At 59.9% G+C, this 21563-nt stretch overlaps 1 protein-coding gene across 1 annotated transcript in view; it reads right to left on the bottom strand.

Moving 5' to 3' along the window:
- Positions 1-2474: 2474 nt before the first annotated feature.
- The window catches only part of LOC119105427 (rho GTPase-activating protein 33), a 51345-nt gene continuing 32256 nt past the window's right edge, over positions 2475-21563 (bottom strand). Inside the window, exons 3-10 of the mRNA XM_037228895.1 lie at positions 15269-15498; positions 8568-8680; positions 7887-7969; positions 7388-7434; positions 4446-4670; positions 3873-4020; positions 3407-3641; positions 2475-3110 (exon numbers count right to left, since the gene is read on the bottom strand). Coding sequence (XP_037084790.1) covers positions 3076-3110; positions 3407-3641; positions 3873-4020; positions 4446-4670; positions 7388-7434; positions 7887-7969; positions 8568-8680; positions 15269-15498 — 1116 coding nt within the window. The 3' untranslated portion in view covers positions 2475-3075. The remainder of the gene's footprint in view (positions 3111-3406; positions 3642-3872; positions 4021-4445; positions 4671-7387; positions 7435-7886; positions 7970-8567; positions 8681-15268; positions 15499-21563) is intronic.

Below are 21563 nucleotides of genomic sequence, written 5' to 3' on the forward strand. Positions count from 1 at the left end.
GACACGTTTTCGTACGTGTCGTCTCGCGGCGGGACATGGCCACCCGCGATGTTCTCCTGATCGGCGACGGTGCCGGCGCCCAAGCGGCGTTCCAGCAGCTCGAGCGCCTCCGGCACCAGGCCGTGAAGCGGGCCGTCGGCCACTGCCCGCTCGGCGACCGCCTCAGGTCCGTCCTCATCAGCGGCGCTGCGCTGGAAGCTGCTGGGGTCGGTGAGCTGCGCTCGAGCGTCCAGAGGAAGCGGCTCCGGCGCGAAGCCTCGCTCTTCTGCTGCCACCTGCCGGCCGCCGGGTGGCTGTTACCGGCGTCGTTTCGCTGTCCGCCGGAAGCGAGGGGGCGGGTGGTTGCCGAGGCGGGTGTCTCGCCGGCGGCCGCGTCTTCGCCGAGGGGTGAGAGGCGGCACCCGCAGCGGCCAGCGGCGACTCGGCCACAGGGTGTGAACGCAGCGTGGTCAGACCACGCGCGTCCTCCTCGGCCGGGGTGACCTCCTCTCGCTCCTCGTCCCCATCCTCCGCCTCCTCCAGCCGGCCGCCGCGGGGAGGCCGCTTCGGCGGCGAGTTCTCGCTGAGGTAGGAGTCGTGTGAGGCGGAGCGGTCGGAGGTCGTTCTGTCGGGTCGAGTCGGAGTCGGAGTCGAAGTCGGGGGAAGTCGACCTCGAGACGGGCGGCGTCGGCGGCGACGGTTGCGGTCACAGTGTCAGCGTCGGCTGACCGGCGTCCAGCGGTCTGCCGGAGGTGGACACCGTTACAGTACGGTGGCAGCTTCTACCAGCACTAGGGGCTGTGACACAGAAATGATGACCAGACAAGAAGCAATATAAAAAACACTGCACGTTGTATGAACATTATCAAAGATCCACATTGAGTCGACTAAAATAATATTTGTTGCCTACACAGTGGCATTCCGCCCGCTCACGGCATTTGAGGTCACTCACCTCGGAGTTGTGCCGACTCTCCGGCTTCGGGGAGACGAGTGACTCGGCCGACCTCACCGAGCGCAGTCCCTGGGTCATGACCCGATTCTGACCTTGACTCAGGTCAGACTCAGTCAAGGTCCGGTTCTGTAAGTCGCATCCAGCAATATTTTAATAATGGCTTTGCATTGGTGATACGGTGGTGCCTTTGCAATAATTCGCACGGCATTCGCACAGCAGGGAATAACAACACATCAAATAGTCATAATACGAAAGCATACGCTGGGGCCATCACACAGCACCTACTCGCACTTTGGTCCTAGGCGATTGAAAGGCCTCACCCTAAAGTGCTTGGCCTCACCACGACAGCGACTGACGTCGCCACGTCCGTCCGTGCGCCGGACCCAGGGACGTCCGCGCCTCGAGGCAGGGCGCGCACGGGACCCACTCGCTGGCACCCAGGGACGTCCGCTCATCGGGGCAGGGCGTGCACCAGTCTCACTCACCGGCACCCAGGTACGTCCGCTCATCGGGGCAGGGCGCGCACGGGACCCACTCACTGGCACCCAGGGACGTCCGCGCCTCGGGGCAGGGCGTGCACCAGTCTCACTCACCGGCACCCAGGGACGTCCGCGCCTCGGGGCAGGGCGTGCACCGACCCACTCGCCAGCACCCAGGGACGTCCGCGCCTCGGGGCAAGGCGTGCACCGGACCCACTCGCCCGCACCCAGGGCCGTCCGCGCCTCGGGGCAGGGCGCGCACCGGACCCACTCGCCAGCACCCAGGGACGTCCGCTCATCGGGGCAGGGCGTGCACCAGTCTCACTCACCGGCACCCAGGGACGTCCGCGCCTCGGGGCAGGGCGTCCACCGGACCCACTCGCCAGCACCCAGGGACGTCCGCGCCTCGGGGCAGGGCGCGCACCGGACCCACTCGCCAGCACCAGGGCCTCGGGGCAAGGCGTGCACCGGACCCACTCGCCAGCACCCAGGGACGCATTCCGCGCCTCGGGGCAGGGCGCGCAACGGACTCCACTCGCCAGCACCCAGGGCGTCCGCGACTCGGGGCATGGCAAGAACTGGGCCACTCGCCAAGTCGAGGGACGTCCGCCCCTCGGGGCAGGGTGCGTACCGTTTAGTGCGATTGTTCGACGGGCGACGTAGCCGCGTCGACGCCGGACGCACACAGTCAGCGTTCGGCGCAGGCCCTGCCGCGAGCGGATCTGGCAGGCTGCGGAACATGGGAGCGCCATGGCCGATGGGGGCGAGGCCGAACTTGAGCGAGCCGGTACGGGGCCGCGGCGGCCGGCGGCTCGGAGCAGCCGTATGGTACTTGGCCGGGACGCGGACGGCCCGCCGCTGCAGACACATCGCCGGAGTGGGCGGCGTACCGCCGTCACCCGACCTCCCGGGGGCAGGGGTTACCGCTGGGTTACCAACTCGCTGCGGCGGCAACGGCCGGCTTTGTGGTACGGGTTCGGGCCCTGAGTGATGCCCGGCACGACTGCGCCGGCTGAAGTTAGACGAGTGACGATACATCAGCAATACTTTACGGTTCGTTCCTCTGAAGAAAAATGGCAGAATAACGAACCTGTACACGTCTGGCTATGCAAAACCCATGCATGTATGAGGACGGGTGCTGGCAACAATATGAATGTATGCATCGACATTATAACAGAAGCATCAACACAACAGACCGGAAAATTAACGTTGCAAGGTTACATATGGTTCATGTAGCTTTTACTCAAACCAAGCACAGCGTGGAAGCGTAAACAAATAAAACACCAGCATGTCCTTTAAACTTGGCGAAAGCGTTTTCATAATTAGAGTGGTTTACAAAGCAGCAAGCGAGCGGAAAGCCACATATCAAGGGCCTCATCGCCCACCGTACCGATAACAAGTCAGCAAAACACGACCTCGACTGCTGTCGGTCAGACTGGCGCCTATTTGACCAATGCAGGAGCCGGCACTACGAGCATGCAGGGAGCGCGTGTGGCCCCAGCAGCGGAGGGATATGGATAGTAAGCGTTTAGCAGACAGTAAGCTCCAACGTACCGAAACGGGAGACCCAGAGACGAAGACCGTGTGATGAGTGATGATGAGGAATGGGTGGTGGCAGGCGAGGGTGAAATGCAAGGAAACAGGGAGCACGCTATCACAGGGAGGTCAGATTCGTAGTCGAGACGTCGTCGCGGCGATGTCTACGGGGAGAGAAAGAGACAGATAGGCGGATGGCTCACTTCCGTTTGGACTCGTTTGGTCTCAGACTCTGACCAGCCTACAAGCTGACGCCAACGATCAAGCAGAAAGTAAGGCCTCAACCGACGAAACGTGGCGGAAGGCCGAGCGACCGAAGACAGCAGGAACTGGCGCAGAAAGCACTACAGGAGCGGCCCATTTTCAGAGCGGCCATCCCAGTCATCAAACACCCTCCACCGCCACCACCGCGCCCACGATCAGCTCACCCTCCTCCTCCTCCGTCCCTTCATGCACTCACCGACTTCAATGTAGTTCTGGTCGGCCTTGGCGGGCGAGCCGAGCGCGCGCGCGCGGGCCTCCTCCAGGCTGAGTAACTTGGTCGGTGTGGAGATGGCCAGTGAGCGCGGACGCGAGCGCTTGGTGGCGCGCGGCAGCGACGGCTGATCCGGAGCGAAGGCCGGCAGCTTGTCGCTGAAGATCAGCTCGCTGTACCGGATCAGGTACTCTACCAGCACCGCCTGCACCCCAATACCCTGTTGCCAGAGGGCAGGGGTCAGGGGTCAGGTACTCCACCAGACTGTGCCGACCAGGTTATCAATGTTCCAGTTGGCATAATACAGGGTGGATATGTGCCGTACTCCAATAATACCAAATGCCGAGCAAGGAATGTTCACCTATTAAAACCACACCGACACACCATGCAGACACGCTGACTGCGGCTGTGATCCAATGACGTCATGACGCCAGCTGGCGACGCCACCGACCTGTAGCGCGGCCACGCCGCCGGCCTCGAGCTCCTGGCTTCGCACCAGGTTTGGTGCCCAGACTATGGCCAGGTTTTTGGCCGTCATGCCGGTGCTGTGCGAGTGGGTGGAGACCCGCGCCAGGTGCCGGACCAGGTACTCCAGCGTCCTGTGGCAACGGTCGAGGGGGTCACACGCGGCAGAGATCTCTGTGTTTTGGATTTCCTTGCGCACAGATCGCGATATTTGATGTTGCCGTGACCGTAGCAGTGTGGAAGATGGTACCTGGTTGTGGCAGTACTCGTGTTGTTACCGGAGACCCGCCATAGCACCGACGGTAGCTGAGTGAACACCAAATGCCGCTTGGTAAATATGTGAGTCGAAGCGTCCTGCAATGGTGCACAATCGCCCGCTAAGCGAGTGACCGCGCCAAATCGCAAGGGTTCTAAGTGCAGTTCCTCTTTAGTTATAAACGCGTCAACGCACGGCAGAAGCCGTAGTGTCTACTGCGAACGAGATAACCGTGGAGTTCTGCTGCTACATTCAGTCCCACAGGCTGCAGGCAGAGGCCGTACCCGCCCCCGCCCCGCTGACCTGTAGTGGGGCGGCGGCAGCTGCTGAACCACGTCGCGCATGCGCAGCAGTCGCTGGTCGTCGCTGCTCTGAACGGCGGCCACGAACTTGTCGTACAGCTGGTAGGTGAGCAGCGGGTTGGGCAGCTCGCGCAGGTACTGCTTCAGCAGGCAGGAGACGCTGTGGATGTCCTGGCGCACGCTAGGCTCCGTCAGGTCTGGCACCCGGTCCTCGTCGAACGTGTTCCTGTGGGGGGGGGGGGGGGAGACGTCACGCAGCGGTCAACACAGACGGCGGGCGGATGACGTCATCAATCTTCAGAGGAGATCGCGCGTCTGGCCGTCACGTGATTTAAGATCAACCATCCAATCCAAGCAGAATACTTGGTACGAGCTGAGCGGCAAAGCGGCCTTGCGCCACGACCTTCAGAGCGCATTCTCAGCGAAGGACGTGTTCATTTCAGGCGAATATTTGCGGTAATTTATATAATATTTACAATATATACATTAAATGCAATATATAATACAACATATATATATATATATATATATATATATATATATATATATATATATATACACAATACAACATATAATAATACAATATAATATTTGTACAACAATTGGGCCAACAGACTGGTGGCGAACGGGTCAGGCCGGTGAGTGACAGCTGACCCGCCACACAGCTGGCCGTATGAGCTCATCACGCGTCACGCAAAAGTTTTCGAGAGACGCGTCGTCGCGTATCGTCACATATCACATATCGCCACGTGCACGTATGGTCCGTTCGCAGTCTGCATCTTACGCAAAATGCGGTTTCCGGGCGGTCACACGCGGAACAACTGGGCGTGATTTCATTCCGCGTGTCTGTCGGGCAGACCCCAAAAAGACAAAATATTTTCTCTTAAGTCCAGCCGCCAGATACCGGTACGAGATCTTCAAAGATACCGTCACAATCCGCACGACACCGGGTGCTGTCATCGCCCGCTGGCGGACAGCCTGTCTGTTGGTCCGTGATCTCCGGTCTCTCCCTGCCGCTGGCCCGTCAGTAAGTCGATCGCCCAGGACCGCCGCCGCGATGCCGCAGCTGACTGATGCGCGTGTCACAGCACGCGGGACGGGTTTTGTTCAGGGCTGGCTCGCCTCGCCGGCTCTTCAGCCCAGCAGACAAAGCTGGGGATTGGCCGCCGTTACGGCGTCGAACTGTACAAACCAGCGTCCGCGGCAGTGGGTTTGTGAGCATGGTCTGCCTTTGAAGAGACTCCGGTTCGGTGAGCCCTCCCGAGACCCCGCCTTTCCCTGCGTCGACGGAGCGATCCTCTGGCTACCGGACCGGTATATCTAGACAGGTCTTCTGATAGGACGCTTGCGTCGGCGGCGATCCAGTCAACAAACGAGAGGTCAAAACCGTCTCATGGACGTGCCGAGAACATTGCCTTTGTCATGGACCAGGCATGTATACACGTGTATGCGTCCCGGAGAGTGTTCTGAATCAGCATCGGATCAGAAAAGCTTACGCCGAGGGGTAGCACATACGTCCGTCATTCGTCGCTGTACGACGAGCCACCCGTCTCTCCAGACAACAGACAATCAAACGGGCAGTCGCTAGCAGCGAGGTCTCCACTGAGCCTGTCAATATTCAGTGCGTTGGTCTGTCAGTCACTTAAGTCTGTCAGCTGTGTTAGTCTGCCAGCCACTTCAGTCTGTTAGTCGCGTTAATTTGCCAGCCACTTTAATCTGTCAGTTGCGTTAGTCTCTTGAACGTATAGGTCTGTCACCCGTGCCAGTCTGCCACCTGAACTGGTCTGTCAGTTGCGTTTGCCTGCCAGTCAGTCAGTCTATCTGTAAGTCTGTTCATCGCGTCCCGGGCGTCCCCGCCGAGCTGCAGGTGTGACGCCATCGCCGCCGTGTCCCGCGGAGCCGCAGGGTCAAGGTCGCCGTCTGTTGGCGGCCCAGCTGCACAGCGCGTCTGCCGCTGCCGCCGACAGCCGTCTGTCGCCCAGCAATAACTCAGCCAGAGCGTGATGGAGACCGCGTAAACAGAGATGTTCGTGCGAGCCCGCCGCCGGCTCAGGGTCATCCCGCGTGTTCAAAAAGCCCGCATTCGATCCTGACCACCCTGGGATGGAGCCCACACCGCGTTGCATTCTCTGCAGGCTCGCGGTTTGGTGGAAACTCTGGTCAGCGTTACACCAGTCAGCCAGGAGAGAACATTTACATACAAGCTCCATGGCAAGCGCATTGTTTTGTTCGAACGACAGGAAATGTCAGCTCACAATGGCCAACGAAGGTCAACACAGGCCAGTGCGGCCGCGCAGCACCAATGTGCTGCACGAAAAACCCTTCGCGGTCCTAACACGTAAAGGAGTGGGACGAGATAATCCGTTCAACTAAAAGCCACAGCTTAGAATCTGTATTTGTCTAGTGCTCTCAATCTAGAACCACTCATGGAAGCGATTCCGAAAATGTAAAAATAACAATAAATTGACGCGACAATGAGAGCTAAGCTGGGTCAGGGGTGCATCTCCAAGCATCGATCGCTGTTCGGAACCAACCGCGTCCAAGCTGGGCGTCGTATCTAGCGAGTCAGCCAGCGTGGGAGAGAGCACGAAGTAACAAAGCAGCTAAGCTCCTGTGAGACCGTCACAAGCAGCCTTCTTAGACAATCACCAAATTATCATGATTGATGAAGCGCTCCATTCGGAGCCTGAGTGCCAGTGCGAGCCTTGTACTCTAAGCCACGGCCTCTTACGGGTATTTCTCGTCATGATCCTGTCGCTTTGTTCGCTGGTATTAGAGCCTCAGGACGCTGAATGCATGAAAACGGCGCAGGCCGACGCGCGACGAAAAGCGCGGCGTCAGGCACCTGGGATGCCATCCTGGGACATCCGCCCCACCGTGACGCGTGGGACGGGCGGTACGCACCTGAACCGCCGGATGTTGGACGTGACGGGCGGTACGCACCTGAGCTGCTGGATGTTGGACGTGACGGGCGGTACGCACCTGAGCCGCTGGAAGCTGGACGTGACGTGTCAGATGGGCGGTACACACCTGAGCCGCCGGATGTGTGACGTGACGCGTCAGATGGGTACGCACCTGAACCGCCGGATGTTGGACGTGACGCGTAGGACGGGCGGTACGCACCTGAACCGCCGGATGTTGGACGTGACGTGCGGTACGCACCTGAGCCGCTGGAAGCTGGACGTGACGCGACAGATGGGCGGTACACACTTGAGCCGCCGGATATTGGACGTGATGGGCGGTACGCACCTGAGCCGCTGGAAGCTGGATGTGACGCATCAGATGGGCGGTACACACCTGAGCCGCCGGATATTGGACGTGATGGGCGGTACGCACCTGAGCCGCTGGAAGCTGGACGTGACGCGTCAGATGGGCAGTACGCACCTGAGCCGCCGGATGTCGGACATGATGGGCGGTACGCACCTGAGCGCTGGATGTGGACGTGACGCCTGAGAGCCGTGTAGATGCCGTCCACGATGCCGTGCGCCTCGATGAACTCGGCGCAGCTCTTCAGCACCACCGGGACTGCGGAGCGGTCGACGCCGGATCAGCGTCGGCGGCGGGGCCCCTCCAGCACATGGGCTCACAGCCACGACCAGACGCGAGCCGTGCCCAATCATGGACACGACCGGCAGCTGGGCGTGCGTGATCGTGATATGGGCGTGATCACAGTCACGTGCATGCTTATGTTAGTGTAAAATAGTACATTTTCTTACATGATCATAGCAGTTTACGGATGTTGCGCGGCCTCGCACACGACCATGATGGTGTACTCAAACAGCGTTTTTAAAGAATGCTTTGATGATCGTTTTCGGACAGTTCACCACCACACTTCACGACTGTACACGGCCGCCAGCACTCACTGTCGCTGCACTTCATATGACCAACACGGTGACAACTGCACTCAGGCACCCAGGCAAGGCGAACATGTGGCACGACCCGGGACAGAACAGCTCGGCAACAGGCAACGTCAACATCCAAACGGAAGCACAGTCGTCATCAAGTTGGCACTGGGAAGAGTGGCAGCCTCATCCGTACAGGACAGCGCGGCGTGACATAGCGGCGGTGGCGGCTGCGCACCGGACAGCACGGCGTCACACAGCGGTGGCAGCGGCTCACTCACTGTCGTGTCCCGAGTTGAACAGATGCTCGCCCAGGTCGCAGCCGAACACGCGCTCACGCAGGATCCCCGACTGCTTGAGGCGGCGCCGCGACGGCCGCGTCTGGATGAAGCTCCTGCAGCACGTCATCACGCCGCCGTCAGTCCAGGCCGGCCGCCGACACGGCACGGCACGGCATGGCGCGACACGACACGGCACGCCGCCCGGAACGGCGTCGACACGGACGGCGGCGCTGACGCCAGGGGCGCACTCAGCGGCGGGAGGGAGGGGTGCGCGGCGCACTCGCTGGGGATGACTCCAGGCGGCGACGACGTTTGATGGGGGTGAGGCTGACCAGGAACACATGACTACAGTCTCTTCCCTCCCCTCCCCCCCCCCCGTACTCGCTGCTGGTGACGCCCCTGGCTTCCGCTGGTGACGCATTGATTCCTTTTCGTATGATCCATACCCGAAGCCAATTTAGCGCAGTCCAGGCGATAAATGAGGTCCGCTGTCGAAGAGCTTCGCCGAAAAGCCACCTTGAGAACTTGATTACGGACTGAGGAAAAACAATCGCTGGAAATGTTCGCATACTGCGCGGTCCAAACACCAGCCGTCCGCGTCCACCATGTTTAAAATTGCACGCGGAAGCGTCTAAAGCTCGTGGCCCGTCCGTTCATATCAGAATTCATTACTCAACGACTTCTGGTCTGTTAAGAGACATTTGGTTGCATGTAAACAAAGACATGGTGTGTTTACACATGTAAACACACGCCAAACTGAGACCCATGGTCATGATGATTATAACGTAGATTCAAATATTGTGTGGCGGTTGCACGTGTTTTACTGACGCCATTTGTCAGTTACGTGCAATGTGAAGCTCATTTTTTACGTGCGCTGTCACCATAAAACGAGGTGAAAAGCAAGCGGACAAGAATGGTCATGGCGTAACGGAATTTGTAAAGGGGGGTGACTAATGCATCGACACGAAACATTCAGCCATGGCTACGGATGCTGTTTCAGGAGAATGCAAGGACTGGCATTGTCCTGCTTCCTAACAGATGCCGAAATTTTCCAGTCCTAGCTCCTTTCAGAAACGCCCGCCGATATCGCGAAACAGCTTCTTCCTATCAGGCAATATAACACTCATGGTGGTGTCATCATCCATATATTGGGCCTGTTCAAGGACAGAACCCCGATCTTCTGTCACAGCTTCGGTACTGACCACGCATTGAGCACTCCCCCTAATCTGATTTTTAGATGGGAACTCTGAGGCGCAGCGTCAACACCTGAATGACACCTGCATTGTCGTGTTCTGCAAACTCATCCACACCGCGCATCGCGTACTTCCCTAAGCCCAGCCTCGTCCTTTATACTTCAGACTTGGATGTTTGACGAGGATCGCGGTATGCACAGGCCCTCTATGTTAAACATAATTGATAATTGTGTTTTCCCTTTTTGGCATCCGCATCGCAGTTGTGCGCTGAATTTAACTTACAATATGTTTACGGTTAAACTTGACTGATAAGGCCTGCAGACCATAAGCTGACCATCGCTAGTGCACGCCAGAGGTAAAACATGTCCGCATCACGCTCACAGCTGATTATCGCACTAGTCGAACAGCGTAGCCCGGTATTTTATATCGGTGTGATGTAAGACGGGTCGCGGACGGTATTCTGGTTCCAACTGGGGTGCACCTAAATTGAAAGTCTGGGTGCAGAAACACCACCAAAGCCAGTCCAGATCATGCCGCCATACAAGGACGGAACGGGAGAACATAGCCATAAACAGGCGCGCCACTAACAAGCACCAAACCGACTGGATAACAAAAACACGATTGGGTACGAGAAAACAAAGCTTACCGTACAAACGCACCCAAGCAGATTCAGAGAGAGAGTACACTACAATTAAAGGAAAGCTAAACAATAGCCGGGCACGCAACCGAACAGCCCATAAAACAAAGGGGCTCTGTGTGGAACGGGGCAAAGCGACACGCGACCATCCACGCGTGCACTCCGTCACCATGCCGCGTGTCTGTCGACTTTCTGCGTGAATCCACCGATGTCGAACCGCGGCTTTGTGTCGAAAACGCGCGGCTCACAGCCGCCTTCAGCAGTTGGCCAAATGAAAGGACAGCGTGCTTCCAAGCGAATCTGGAGCAGTGAGGACCTCGGAACAAGCGGTCCGCCCGGTCTTCAACGCTGTCATCTCGCCAGTCATCCCACCTGCCAGCCTGGTCCGTCCCCACAGCAGTCCCTGGACTCCCTCGGCTGGCGGGCCCGCCGACCGTCGAGCGGCACCCGCATCGACAGGCTCGAGCGCCGCTTGGCCCGGTGAGTCAGCGGGGGCGACCGTCGTCGGTGCCGGCCAGCTGAACACGACTGCCATTACTCCGGCGGGTAACGAGCGCCGGCCGAATCCGGCCGCTAGTCCGACGCTGATTGGTCAATCGCTGCTGTCAGTAGCTACGCCAGCCGGTGATGGACAGTGCGGTCTCCCGGAGGCGGCACCCGACAGGGCAGCGACCGGAACTTTTTGGTGTCTGTCGAATACTCCGGCTAAAGCGGGACATTTCTGAGTTTGGCACACGCTGGCGCGAGTGTCGAAGCATGTACATACGTCCCAGATCGTTTCCGCGACACGCAGCCTGAAAGTGGAAGTGGAAGTGGAAGTGGAAGTTCTATTCACTGACGTCGCAACCTCACCCGGGCTGTCGCAGTCAGAATCAGAATCAGACAGTTGAAGTGCGTAGTGCAATGGGGGAGGAGGACCTGAAGCGGAGTATCTCGATCCCGGCTAAGCTGCGCTATTGGAGCACACCGCCCAGGCTCCAGACCGCTGACCTGAACCAGCCATCGGTGCTGGGAGACCGATCCCGCCGGCCCTCGCCTGGTGCCCCGCGGAGAGGGGCACCGGCTGGAAAGCCAGGCGCTCCGGGCGTGAGGCGGTGCTCGAATGGTGTCTGGGATTGTCTGGGACACCATGGACTTCAGGTGCGATGCTGGTCGACTAAAAACGGAACTAATAGCGCGGAACAAAAAGGAAATCAAGACCATTTATAACTGTGAATCCTGCCAAAAAGTGGGTGTAAAAAACGAGTGGTCGTTCGTCATAATCTGCACAGAGCTTTAGGCGTATTGAAGAGCGGTAAGTGGCAATCATGGGGTCACAAGGTCCATAGAAGACCGTGGTTAGCAATGCTTGCCGAGGATTATAGAAAATGCTGTCGTCGTAAATCTACAGGAATAGAAGAAACCCATGCTACGCGTCCTAGACCCATTCATTCCAGATCTTCCAGTATCTTCCACTCTCGTAGCATGCACGTGACGGCAGTATAACTAACTCAAGCGCGGGAGGTCTGTCTCCGTAGCCAAAAAGCAGACGGAAGCTTAAAAGGATTCCACGTGTCCTTCCTTGTGTTGCTTTCCAGAGCCAAACAAACAAAGACATACATCAAATAAACAACAATCAGGGCACACAGCAGCACGGTCCGTTCGCTTGTATTCACAGGCCGTTGGAGCTGTCAAACTGTGTGTATGTACAAGGTTCATAGGGCACGCCAGTCCGTCACGGGCTGGGAACTCAGACCGCCGGCTCGTACACACCCACATACACACACGCCCTGATCCATCCCGTCGATGACGCCGTGTCACGCATCGTTCCGAGTTCCGCTCTCTGGCGAGTCGTCTATGGGCATTACTTGGCACCGGGACCGTCGGCGGCCTGTCCTGGCCCCGGATCTAGAGTCGGGGCAGCTTGAGACCCCGGTCGACGGCGGCTCGTGCCTGAGCGCCCCGGCGCGCCGCCGAGCTGGGGCTCGCCGGGGCCGTCACCTCGGCGCGCCGGACCATCGACGCCGGCGGCGGCGGTACCGTCGGCAGCCCGTCCTAGCCCTGGATCTAGAGTCGGGGCAGCTTGAGACCCCGGTCGACGGCGGCTCGCGCCCGAGCGCCCCGGCGCGCCGCCGGGCTGGGGCTCGCTGGGGCCGTCACCTCGGCGCGCCGGACCATCGACGCCCCCGGCGGCGGCGGCGGCGGCGGCGCGCCCCGTGTGCGCTGGGAGCGGCCGCTGCCGTCCCAGCCGGCACTTAGTGGGCGCCGTGACCGAAACGAAGCGGCGCCGGCGTCGCGCCCCGGGCTTCCCACGGCGGCGGCCAGCGCCGGCGGCGCTTGGGCAATCGCGCCCCGCACCTCGATCCCGTCTGGCGCGGCCCCAATCCAGCGCCCAAAGGACGTCGGCCAGCTCACCCTGAGCCGGCCCCCAGCCAGCCAGTCAGCTGGACAGATACCTCCGTTCATGGAATGTTTGGCAGAGTCGTATTCCCACAACGGAGTCATTCGTGTCGGCCTGAGACGAGCAATACCCCGGCCCGCGCCGCGGGGCGCCATGGACCAGGTCAACACCGCACTTCAGCACCGCGGTACACCCTGGCTGCCTGTCGGTGGCCGCGCCAGCTTCAGGGAGAGCTCTGGAGCGATTGTTGGACAATCCGCAGCCACTCAGAGACGTTTAGTCATCGGGTACGTTACGCCATATACAATTTAACAAACAGCGGATTTCGAGACAGCCTGTCTCGCCCGCTACTCCCCGTAAAGACGGCCAGGCGGGGCCTGGCGGTCCGAGCGCAGGTAACCGGTGAGATGGCCATGCCCCCCTCAAGCCGCGCCGCGCGTGGCCTCACACTCGCCCGGAGACAGCTGGCCACCCCATTAGCGAAGACAAGGCCGGCCGGACACGCAAAAACAAACACGGCGCCCCGTGAGTAATCTGGCCGTCGGTACGTGCCGGGGCCGCGGTCAACGGGAGCTGGCGGCCCGCCCACCGGTTCCGGCGAGCGAACGTACCCGGTCCAGTTCCGTCAGAACCAGTCTGCCGACCATACTCTTCACTCCGCGCGACCGCCGCTCACGCTCGCGCCGCCGCACACGTGAGGAACGTTAGCCAGAGTGTCCGACGTCGAGGACACCGGCTGACGAGCTATCCAAACAAATATGCGTCAAACGCGTCCGACGGCACGTAACATGCGGCTGCTTACGCCAGACCGTCCAGACGTCAATCGAACATGTCGGCTAAACGGCTGGAAGCATCTGACACAGATAGGATGGACACGTGTCTCCATCCGTAGCGCGTAGGCGTCAGCGAAATAGCGAGATGATGCAAACTTAACTGTTAGTGACGCAGTCGGGTCAGTTAAAAATAATTTCACCGGCGTAAAAACGGAGCCATGACACGCACTGGCTGAGCCCGATAAACGCGTGCCTGAGGCAAGGGTATTCAAGCCACTCAGGGTCCCTGCAGCCCTGACGCGACCCGGGAAAGGGGTCAGACTGGCGAACGGCGCGGAGCGCTAAGCACCTGGCAACGGGCTGGGGGGGGGGGGGGGGGCGGGAGGGGGGGGGGGCGACCGCCAGGACGATAGCCAAGCCTATTTTCGACGCGCTGCCGAAGTACACAAAACCAGCCGAGCGGAGCCGGGTTAAGAGGCCGGACTACCCCGGCACTGACGGAAGGTGACTGATGCCCGGCGGGTCACTGGTCCGGACTACCCCGGCACTGACGGAAGGTGACTGATGCCCGGCGGGTCACTGGTCCGGACTACCCCGGCACTGACGGAAGGTGACTGATGCCCGGCGGGTCACTGGTCCGGACTACCCCGGCACTGACAGGTGACTGATGCCCGGCGGGTCACTGGTCCGGACTACCCCGGCACTGACGGAAGGTGACTGATGCCCGGCGGGTGACTGGTCCGGACTACCCCGGCACTGACGGAAGGTGACTGATGCCCGGCGGGTCACTGGTCCGGACTACCCCGGCACTGACGGAAGGTGACTGATGCCCGGCGGGTCACTGGTCCGGACTACCCCGGCACTGACGGAAGGTGACTGATGCCCGGCGGGTGACTGGTTCGGACTATCCCGGCGCTGACAGGTGACTGATGCCCGGCGGGTGACTGGTCCGGACTACCCCGGCGCTGACGGCAGGTGACTGATGCCCGGTGGGTGACTGGTCCGGACTACCCCGGCACTGACGGAAGGTGATTGATGCCCGGCGGGTGACTGGTCCGGACTTCCCCGGCGCTGACAGGTGACTGATGCCCGGCGGGTGACTGGTCACCACGCCAGCCCGTCGCTCGCATCCGGAGCCTTGACAGGCCGCCGGTGACCACGCCAACTCGTGCCAATCGCGGTCATGCCCGCCACTCGGGTAACCGTTCAAAGGGGAGAGAAAACATTCAAACTCTGGCAATCATTCAAACAAACCGTTTCAAACACGAACACGTCGCCACGAAATGTGTGCATACTGAGACAGCCACACGATGTCATGAGTAGCCTGCACAGCGACGGATCATTCCCTTTTGCTTCTATCTCTATTTTTGTGCTGGTTTACTTTTTCATGACAGCTTGAGCTGTACGCTGTCCAGCAACATTGCTGCGAGTTGTGTCGATGATGGGGTGAGAGAAACAGCCCTCTAAATAGGATCACCCCGCTCTTCACCTGAAGCAGGCGATCAGTTAGCCCGTCAACTCAACTGAAAAGCCTAGTGAGTGCCCGGAAAGCCAGAGTGGTCTGCCCTCCCCCGAACCTAGGCAGCCGGTGGTTTCCACGGCTTCTGTCCCACAAGAAGGCGAAGAGTTCGTCCTCAGACCCTCACCTGAGAAACGCAGTGCGTTCACCCTGCCGTCGCCACCTGAGGAAGGCGGTGAGTTTGCTCTGTCGTTCTCACCTGAAAAAGGCGGTGAGCTTGCCCTGTCTGCTGAGCGCCGGCTGACCGGGCTGGAGCGTGGCGGCGCGCCGGTGACGGCCGGACGGCGGCCCCACCTGCGGCGGCGCCTGGTCCCCGATCAGCTGGACGCACTCGCACGGGAAGAAGCCGACCTCGAAGCCGCGCTTGCCGCGCCACCAGGCCGACTCGTCCGGCGGCGCCATGTCGATCACGGAGATCATGTCGCCCACCTGCGGACGCGGAGAGGTCAGGTCAGGTCAGGTCGGGTCAGGTCAGGTCAGACGAGCCGGGCCACGTCGTGGAATGACAGGACAACACGAAGACAGGGCTCAGTCAGGTTAGGTCGGCTTGTCCAGCTTTTCCAGACGCAGGGGTCAGGGAGGAGACAAGCTCAGATGACAAGAGGTCGATGCGTTAAAAGAAATACGAGTCCTGGAGGATATGTCACCCAGCTGTCGCCAGACTGTCGCCACCGTCAGGTCAGCCTGACCTGGCCTGATGAAAAGCAACGGAACCTGAATTAGCGTTACAGTGCGATACAATGACAGTGAACCGAGGTCAGGTCCACAGGCCCAGACGGGCCGCTGTCTGGTCGAGTCCAGTAACGGGCCACATTTAAGCTATTTCTCGAAGCCAGGGCTGGTCCCCACAACATGTGCCAGTCAAATCGAGCGACACACCGATCAAAAACGCCCCACGGCGGACACCTGTCCACCGCGGATCAGCGTCATGGTGGAGAGTGGAAATGACTAGGCACGCCAGCTAGCGATGCCAGGCTAGCGATTTACTGTGGTTTCCTGGCATGGGGGGGAGGGGGATGGGCCGCACGGGAGCCGACATTTTGCGGGAACACTTTCAAATTCTTGAAAAGCCCATCTTGCATTGCAAAAGCAAGAAAAGCGCCAAATCTTGACCCGCCGGAGACCGTGGTTCTTGGGGATGAACAGCCCACACGAGCGGTCCGATAGAGCTATGGCGTCAGACCAGCAACGTCATTTTTTATTTTATGAGCGTCTGTCCACCGGCACCATCCAAGAAGCCGCCAGGCAGGTACTATCCATACGCCCTCTGCACTGACAGCCGGTATTCGATGGTGCCAGCACCCCTCCGCAAGCCTGGAAAGAACACGCTCGCAGTTCAGCCGCCTCGCAGTGACCCCGCGTGCGTCAGCACAGATTTTCCACTCGGCCTCGGCCGCCATCGGTGGCCAAATGCCGAGAGCGGGCCGCTGAGCAGCGCTCTGCAGGCGGACGGCGGACGCCCGCCCGCGCGCAGCGATCGCGGGATCAGCGGCAGCGCGTGCGGCCGGTGACGCGGGCTGGACTCCAGCGCCGAAGTAAGCCAATGAGATGCCGCCGCGGCACTGTCAGAAGCCGGGCCGAGCCACCGCTCTGCTCCCGGCGAGTTCGCTCGACGTGTCCACCAACGGCCGTCCGGCGTCGATAGTGGTGCTCCTCGTCCGGCGTGCCACGTCGGTCCACCGTGTCCACCAACGGCCGTCCTGCGTCGACGGCAACGCGCCCCGTCTGGCGCGTCACGTCGGTCCGATGCGAGGACAGTTTCCGGACAAAGAGGGCGCCGCGCGGGCGTGCGGCGTCACTGACCACCGTCCCCCCCCCCCCCCCATGCGCTCTGCCACCGCAGGACGACGGGCGTGGCCGGCCGGTCACTCCCTGCAGACGGTGTGGTATTTCGGCGGGGCGGGGGTGCGCCAGGCCGGTGGCTTGGCACGGCCGAGCCGCTGCGGTGCGGCCCTACTCCGCGGTCCAATTCCGACAATTCCGACGCGGATGTGGCGACGTTGTGGCGCACACAAGCTTTGCCGGCGGCCGGCTCGCGCCGCGCGGCTGAGCGGTTAGAGCGACGCGGAATTTCGCGATGAGAGCACCCGAGACAATGCGTGAAACGATTGCACAATGGGTTCAGTGCACGAGATCAAAGACTCCACAGGCCGCACTCCAACAGTTGTTCAAAGAGCGGGAGAGACATGTCGTTCCGTCAGCAAGCGGCCCCTTCAGATGGCGAGTGGTGAGGCTTCGTCCCGAATCCCGGCCGGCAAAAAAGGCGGTTCGCTGTCCCATCTGTTGTTCACGTCTCCCGGGCGGACGGCGCGTCGCCACCGCGCAGTAGCGGGGAGACGACATCTGGTTTGGTTCGCCGTGTCCGGGCCCGCGCATTAATCAGTGTCGCTGAGCCAACGCCGCCTGTTAGCCGCCGCTCTAAACGGCCGCGGTCGCGGCGGCGCCGGCCGGCAATGTCCCTCCCTGAGCCGGGCGGCCGCCGTGAGCCGCAGAAGGGATCCGGCGCGCAGCTGAGTCCAAACAAATCAGTTCTCTTGTGGCTCAGCGGCAGATGTGGCGCCACGTTATTCATGATTGAGTCAACTATAAAGAGAAATGTTTCCCTCCGAAAGGGTCCACATTTGTTACAGTAAGTAAGAAGTTACATCTGTAATAACAGAAACGCTGGCGAGGTTATCATACGGCACCAGGGCACCAGGTGGACAACACATCCCAGAACACGCGGCGGACAACACAGCCCAGAGGGTACCGCAGGACATGGCCGGCTGGCCGGACTGACCCGGGGCTGCTGGGAGGTAGCCCGACGGCGGAGGCGCGGTCAATGACCCCGCAGATCACCCGGGGCGGACCGGTGGGCCGGGCAGGTAGGCGGGCCGTGCGTAAAAATACACCCCGTGTCCGCCGGCGGTCCGGGCCGCGCGGCGAGAACCACCGGGAGATCTCTCAACTGAGGGACGGCCCGGCCTCGGCGACCAGATCCCGCGGGTCACGGGGTCACGGAGGTCGGGACGGCCCAGCCCCTAGGCCATCCGGACATCTGGGCACGGCCACGGACGGGGAAAGTCGTCGGGGTCATAATAACATGCTCCACAGAAAGATCGATCGAGGACGGCGGACAGAGAAAACAGGCCGGGACGACGTTACCAGCCGACGCAGCTGCAGGGGCTTGGTGAGAAGGGAGGCGGGATCAGCTACTGCTACAGCTTTACCAGGACCAATCGCAGTCAAGTCGTGACGACCGACATCATTACATGTCCAGAGATCGGACGTAACAACATAATTAATTACCCTGACGCGTCCTATTATCGCGGCAGTCCTGGCACGTTCAGATCCCTAAGGCACTATAGCAAGATAACCATGTTTGGCTGGCATCTGGGACGAGTAAGATGCCATCCGAAGGCCCCAGCTCATGGCTTCGACAAATCCGTGAGTCCGGAGCATGGAGGATTTCTCCCAAGAGATTAAACCAAGCCGGGATTACTCAGGCTTGTCGGTAATCTGTCACAGAGTGGAGCTCAGCAACAGCGCGGCGGTCTCACATACAGTGGAGCTGGGCTGACGGTGGTATGCCATATATTGGAACTGATCTAACCACAGCACACCGTACCGTGGAGCTGGGCTGACGGTGGTATGCCATATATTGGAACTGATCTAACCACAGCACACCATACCGTGGAGCTGGGCTGATGACGGTATGCCACACAGTAGAACCAGTCTGACCACAGCACACCGTACAGTGGAGCTGGGCTGACGGTGGTATGCCATATATTGGAACTGATCTGACCACAGCACACCGTACCGTGGAGCTGGGCTGACGGGGGTATGCCATATATTGGAACTGATCTGACCACAACACACCATACCGTGGAGCTGGGCTGACGGGGGTATGCCATATATTGGAACTGATCTGACCACAGCACACCGTACCGTGGAGCTGGGCTGACGGGGGTATGCCATATATTGGAACTGATCTGACCACAGCACACCGTACCGTGGAGCTGGGCTGACGGGGGTATGCCATATATTGGAACTGATCTGACCACAGCACACCGTACCGTGGAGCTGGGCTGACGGGGGTATGCCATATATTGGAACTGATCTGACCACAACACACCATACCGTGGAGCTGGGCTGACGGGGGTATGCCATATATTGGAACTGATCTGACCACAGCACACCGTACCGTGGAGCTGGGCTGACGGGGGTATGCCATATATTGGAACTGATCTGACCACAACACACCATACCGTGGAGCTGGGCTGACGGGGGTATGCCATATATTGGAACTGATCTGACCACAGCACACCGTACCGTGGAGCTGGGCTGACGGGGGTATGCCATATATTGGAACTGATCTGACCACAGCACACCGTACCGTGGAGCTGGGCTGACGGGGGTATGCCATATATTGGAACTGATCTGACCACAACACACCGTACAGTGGAGCTGGGCTGACGGTGGTATGCCATATATTGGAACTGATCTGACCACAACACACCATACCGTGGAGCTGGGCTGACGGGGTTATGCCATATATTGGAACTGATCTGACCACAGCACACCATACCGTGGAGCTGGGCTGACGGTGGTATGCCATATATTGGAACTGATCTGACCACAGCACACCGTACCGTGGAGCTGGGCTGACGGGGGTATGCCATATATTGGAACTGATCTGACCACAGCACACCATACCGTGGAGCTGGGCTGACGGTGGTATGCCATATATTGGAACTGATCTGACCACAGCACACCGTACCGTGGAGCTGGGCTGACGGTGGTATGCCATATATTGGAACTGATCTGACCACAACACACCATACCGTGGAGTTGGGCTGATGACGGTATGCCACACAGTAGAACCGGTCTGACCACAGCACACCGTACAGTGGAGCTGGGCTGACGGCGGTATGCCATACAGTAAAACTAATCTGACCACAGCGCACCAGTACGTTACAGCTGGGTTGACGGCGGTATGCCATACAGTAGAGCTGGTTTAATAGAGGTATGCCATACAGCGGAGCTGGTTTGTCGGCCGCCACTAGCGGCACTCGTCTGACGGCAGCGCGCCATACAATGCAGCTCGTCGGACCGCAGCCCGCAGGAGCTAAGCCCCCTCTGAAGACAGTCTGCCATTTCGTAGAACGCTTCTGGCAGCAGTCATAATACGACACAGTTAGTCAGTCAGACATAATAGACAGTTAGTCTGACGGCAGTCTTCCCAACGGCAGCACTAATCTGAAGACAGTTTGCGATGCAGTGACCCCGCCTGCCTCGGCAAAGCTGGGACACTACCACCTCCAGCCGCCGACCCTGCACCCCTCCCGGCTTCCTGACATCCCCTCCCCGTTCCCCACTAGCCCGCTGTTGGCACGTGGCAGTCCAGCCCTTTCGTCCACAAATCGCCGCTGCCGCCTGCATGCAATATCGGTACCATCACCGCCCCGGGGGAAGCGGACAGAACGCGGGTCAATCCTGAGGGGGCCGGCCGGCGACTTTGCATGAAACGACGATAGAGTAAATCCACTCCCGGACGCTGATTGGCTAGTGCTGACCCCAGCTTGTATTGCGAATAACAGTACAAGTCGATTGCGATAGGTTATTAGCTTCGATCCGTTATGGGGCTAGGAGCGGGAAGGGGGGGGGGGCAAGGGGCGGGGGGCTGAGAGGCAGAGCCCAGCAGCCCAACTCAGGCACGGCCGCGACGCGAGCCAGCCCGCCCCCAAAGCCGGCGCGAGCTGGGCACGCCGCCGATGAATATTGAACGCCCAACCCCGCCATTATTTAGGCGGACGTGTCCGCACGCAGCCCTGCCGGTACGGCGTCGGAGTGTGGACATGGCCCCCGGAGCCGGGCGGACGGTGGACTGAGTGGTGGACTGAGTGGTGGACTGAGTGGTGAGCATGTGGTGGAGGAGGTGGTGGGCTGAATAATGGACTGCGTGTTGGACCGAATGGTGGTTAGACTGAGTTGTGGATAGAGTGATGAACAGAGTGGTGGCCAAGCGGAACCGAATGGGGATTTTAGTGGTGAGCTAAGTGGTAAATGGTATGGTAGACTGAATTGACTGAATGGTGGACTGAGTGGTGAACTGATTGGCGGACTGAGAGCTGGGCAGTTCGTCTGGCTGAGTCCGAATCGGTCTGCGTATCTGATTGAGCCGTGGACTAAGGGGTAGCCTGAGTGATGGAAAGAGAGGTGAACCGAGCAAAGTACCGAGTGGTGGGCTGAGTGGTGGGCTGAATGGTGGGCTGAGTGGTGGGCTGAGTGGTGGGCTGAGTGGTGGGCTGGGCACTAGACCACGTGACGGGCAGTGTTTGACTGAGTCCGAGTCTCCCCAAGTGTCTGACTGAGTCTGGATCTACCCGAGTGTCTGAGTCTGCGTCTGAGCATGCCTGGGTGTCTGATTGAACATTAGACTGAACGGTGGGCTGAGCACTGGATCGCGTGATGGGCAGAGCGTCTGACTGAGAGGTCGGTCGAGTGCAGACGTA

The sequence above is a fragment of the Pollicipes pollicipes genome, unplaced genomic scaffold (assembly GCF_011947565.3).
Source record: "Pollicipes pollicipes isolate AB1234 unplaced genomic scaffold, Ppol_2.1 Scaffold_2555;HRSCAF=2994_pilon_pilon_pilon, whole genome shotgun sequence".
Lineage (NCBI taxonomy): Eukaryota > Metazoa > Arthropoda > Thecostraca > Pollicipedomorpha > Pollicipedidae > Pollicipes > Pollicipes pollicipes.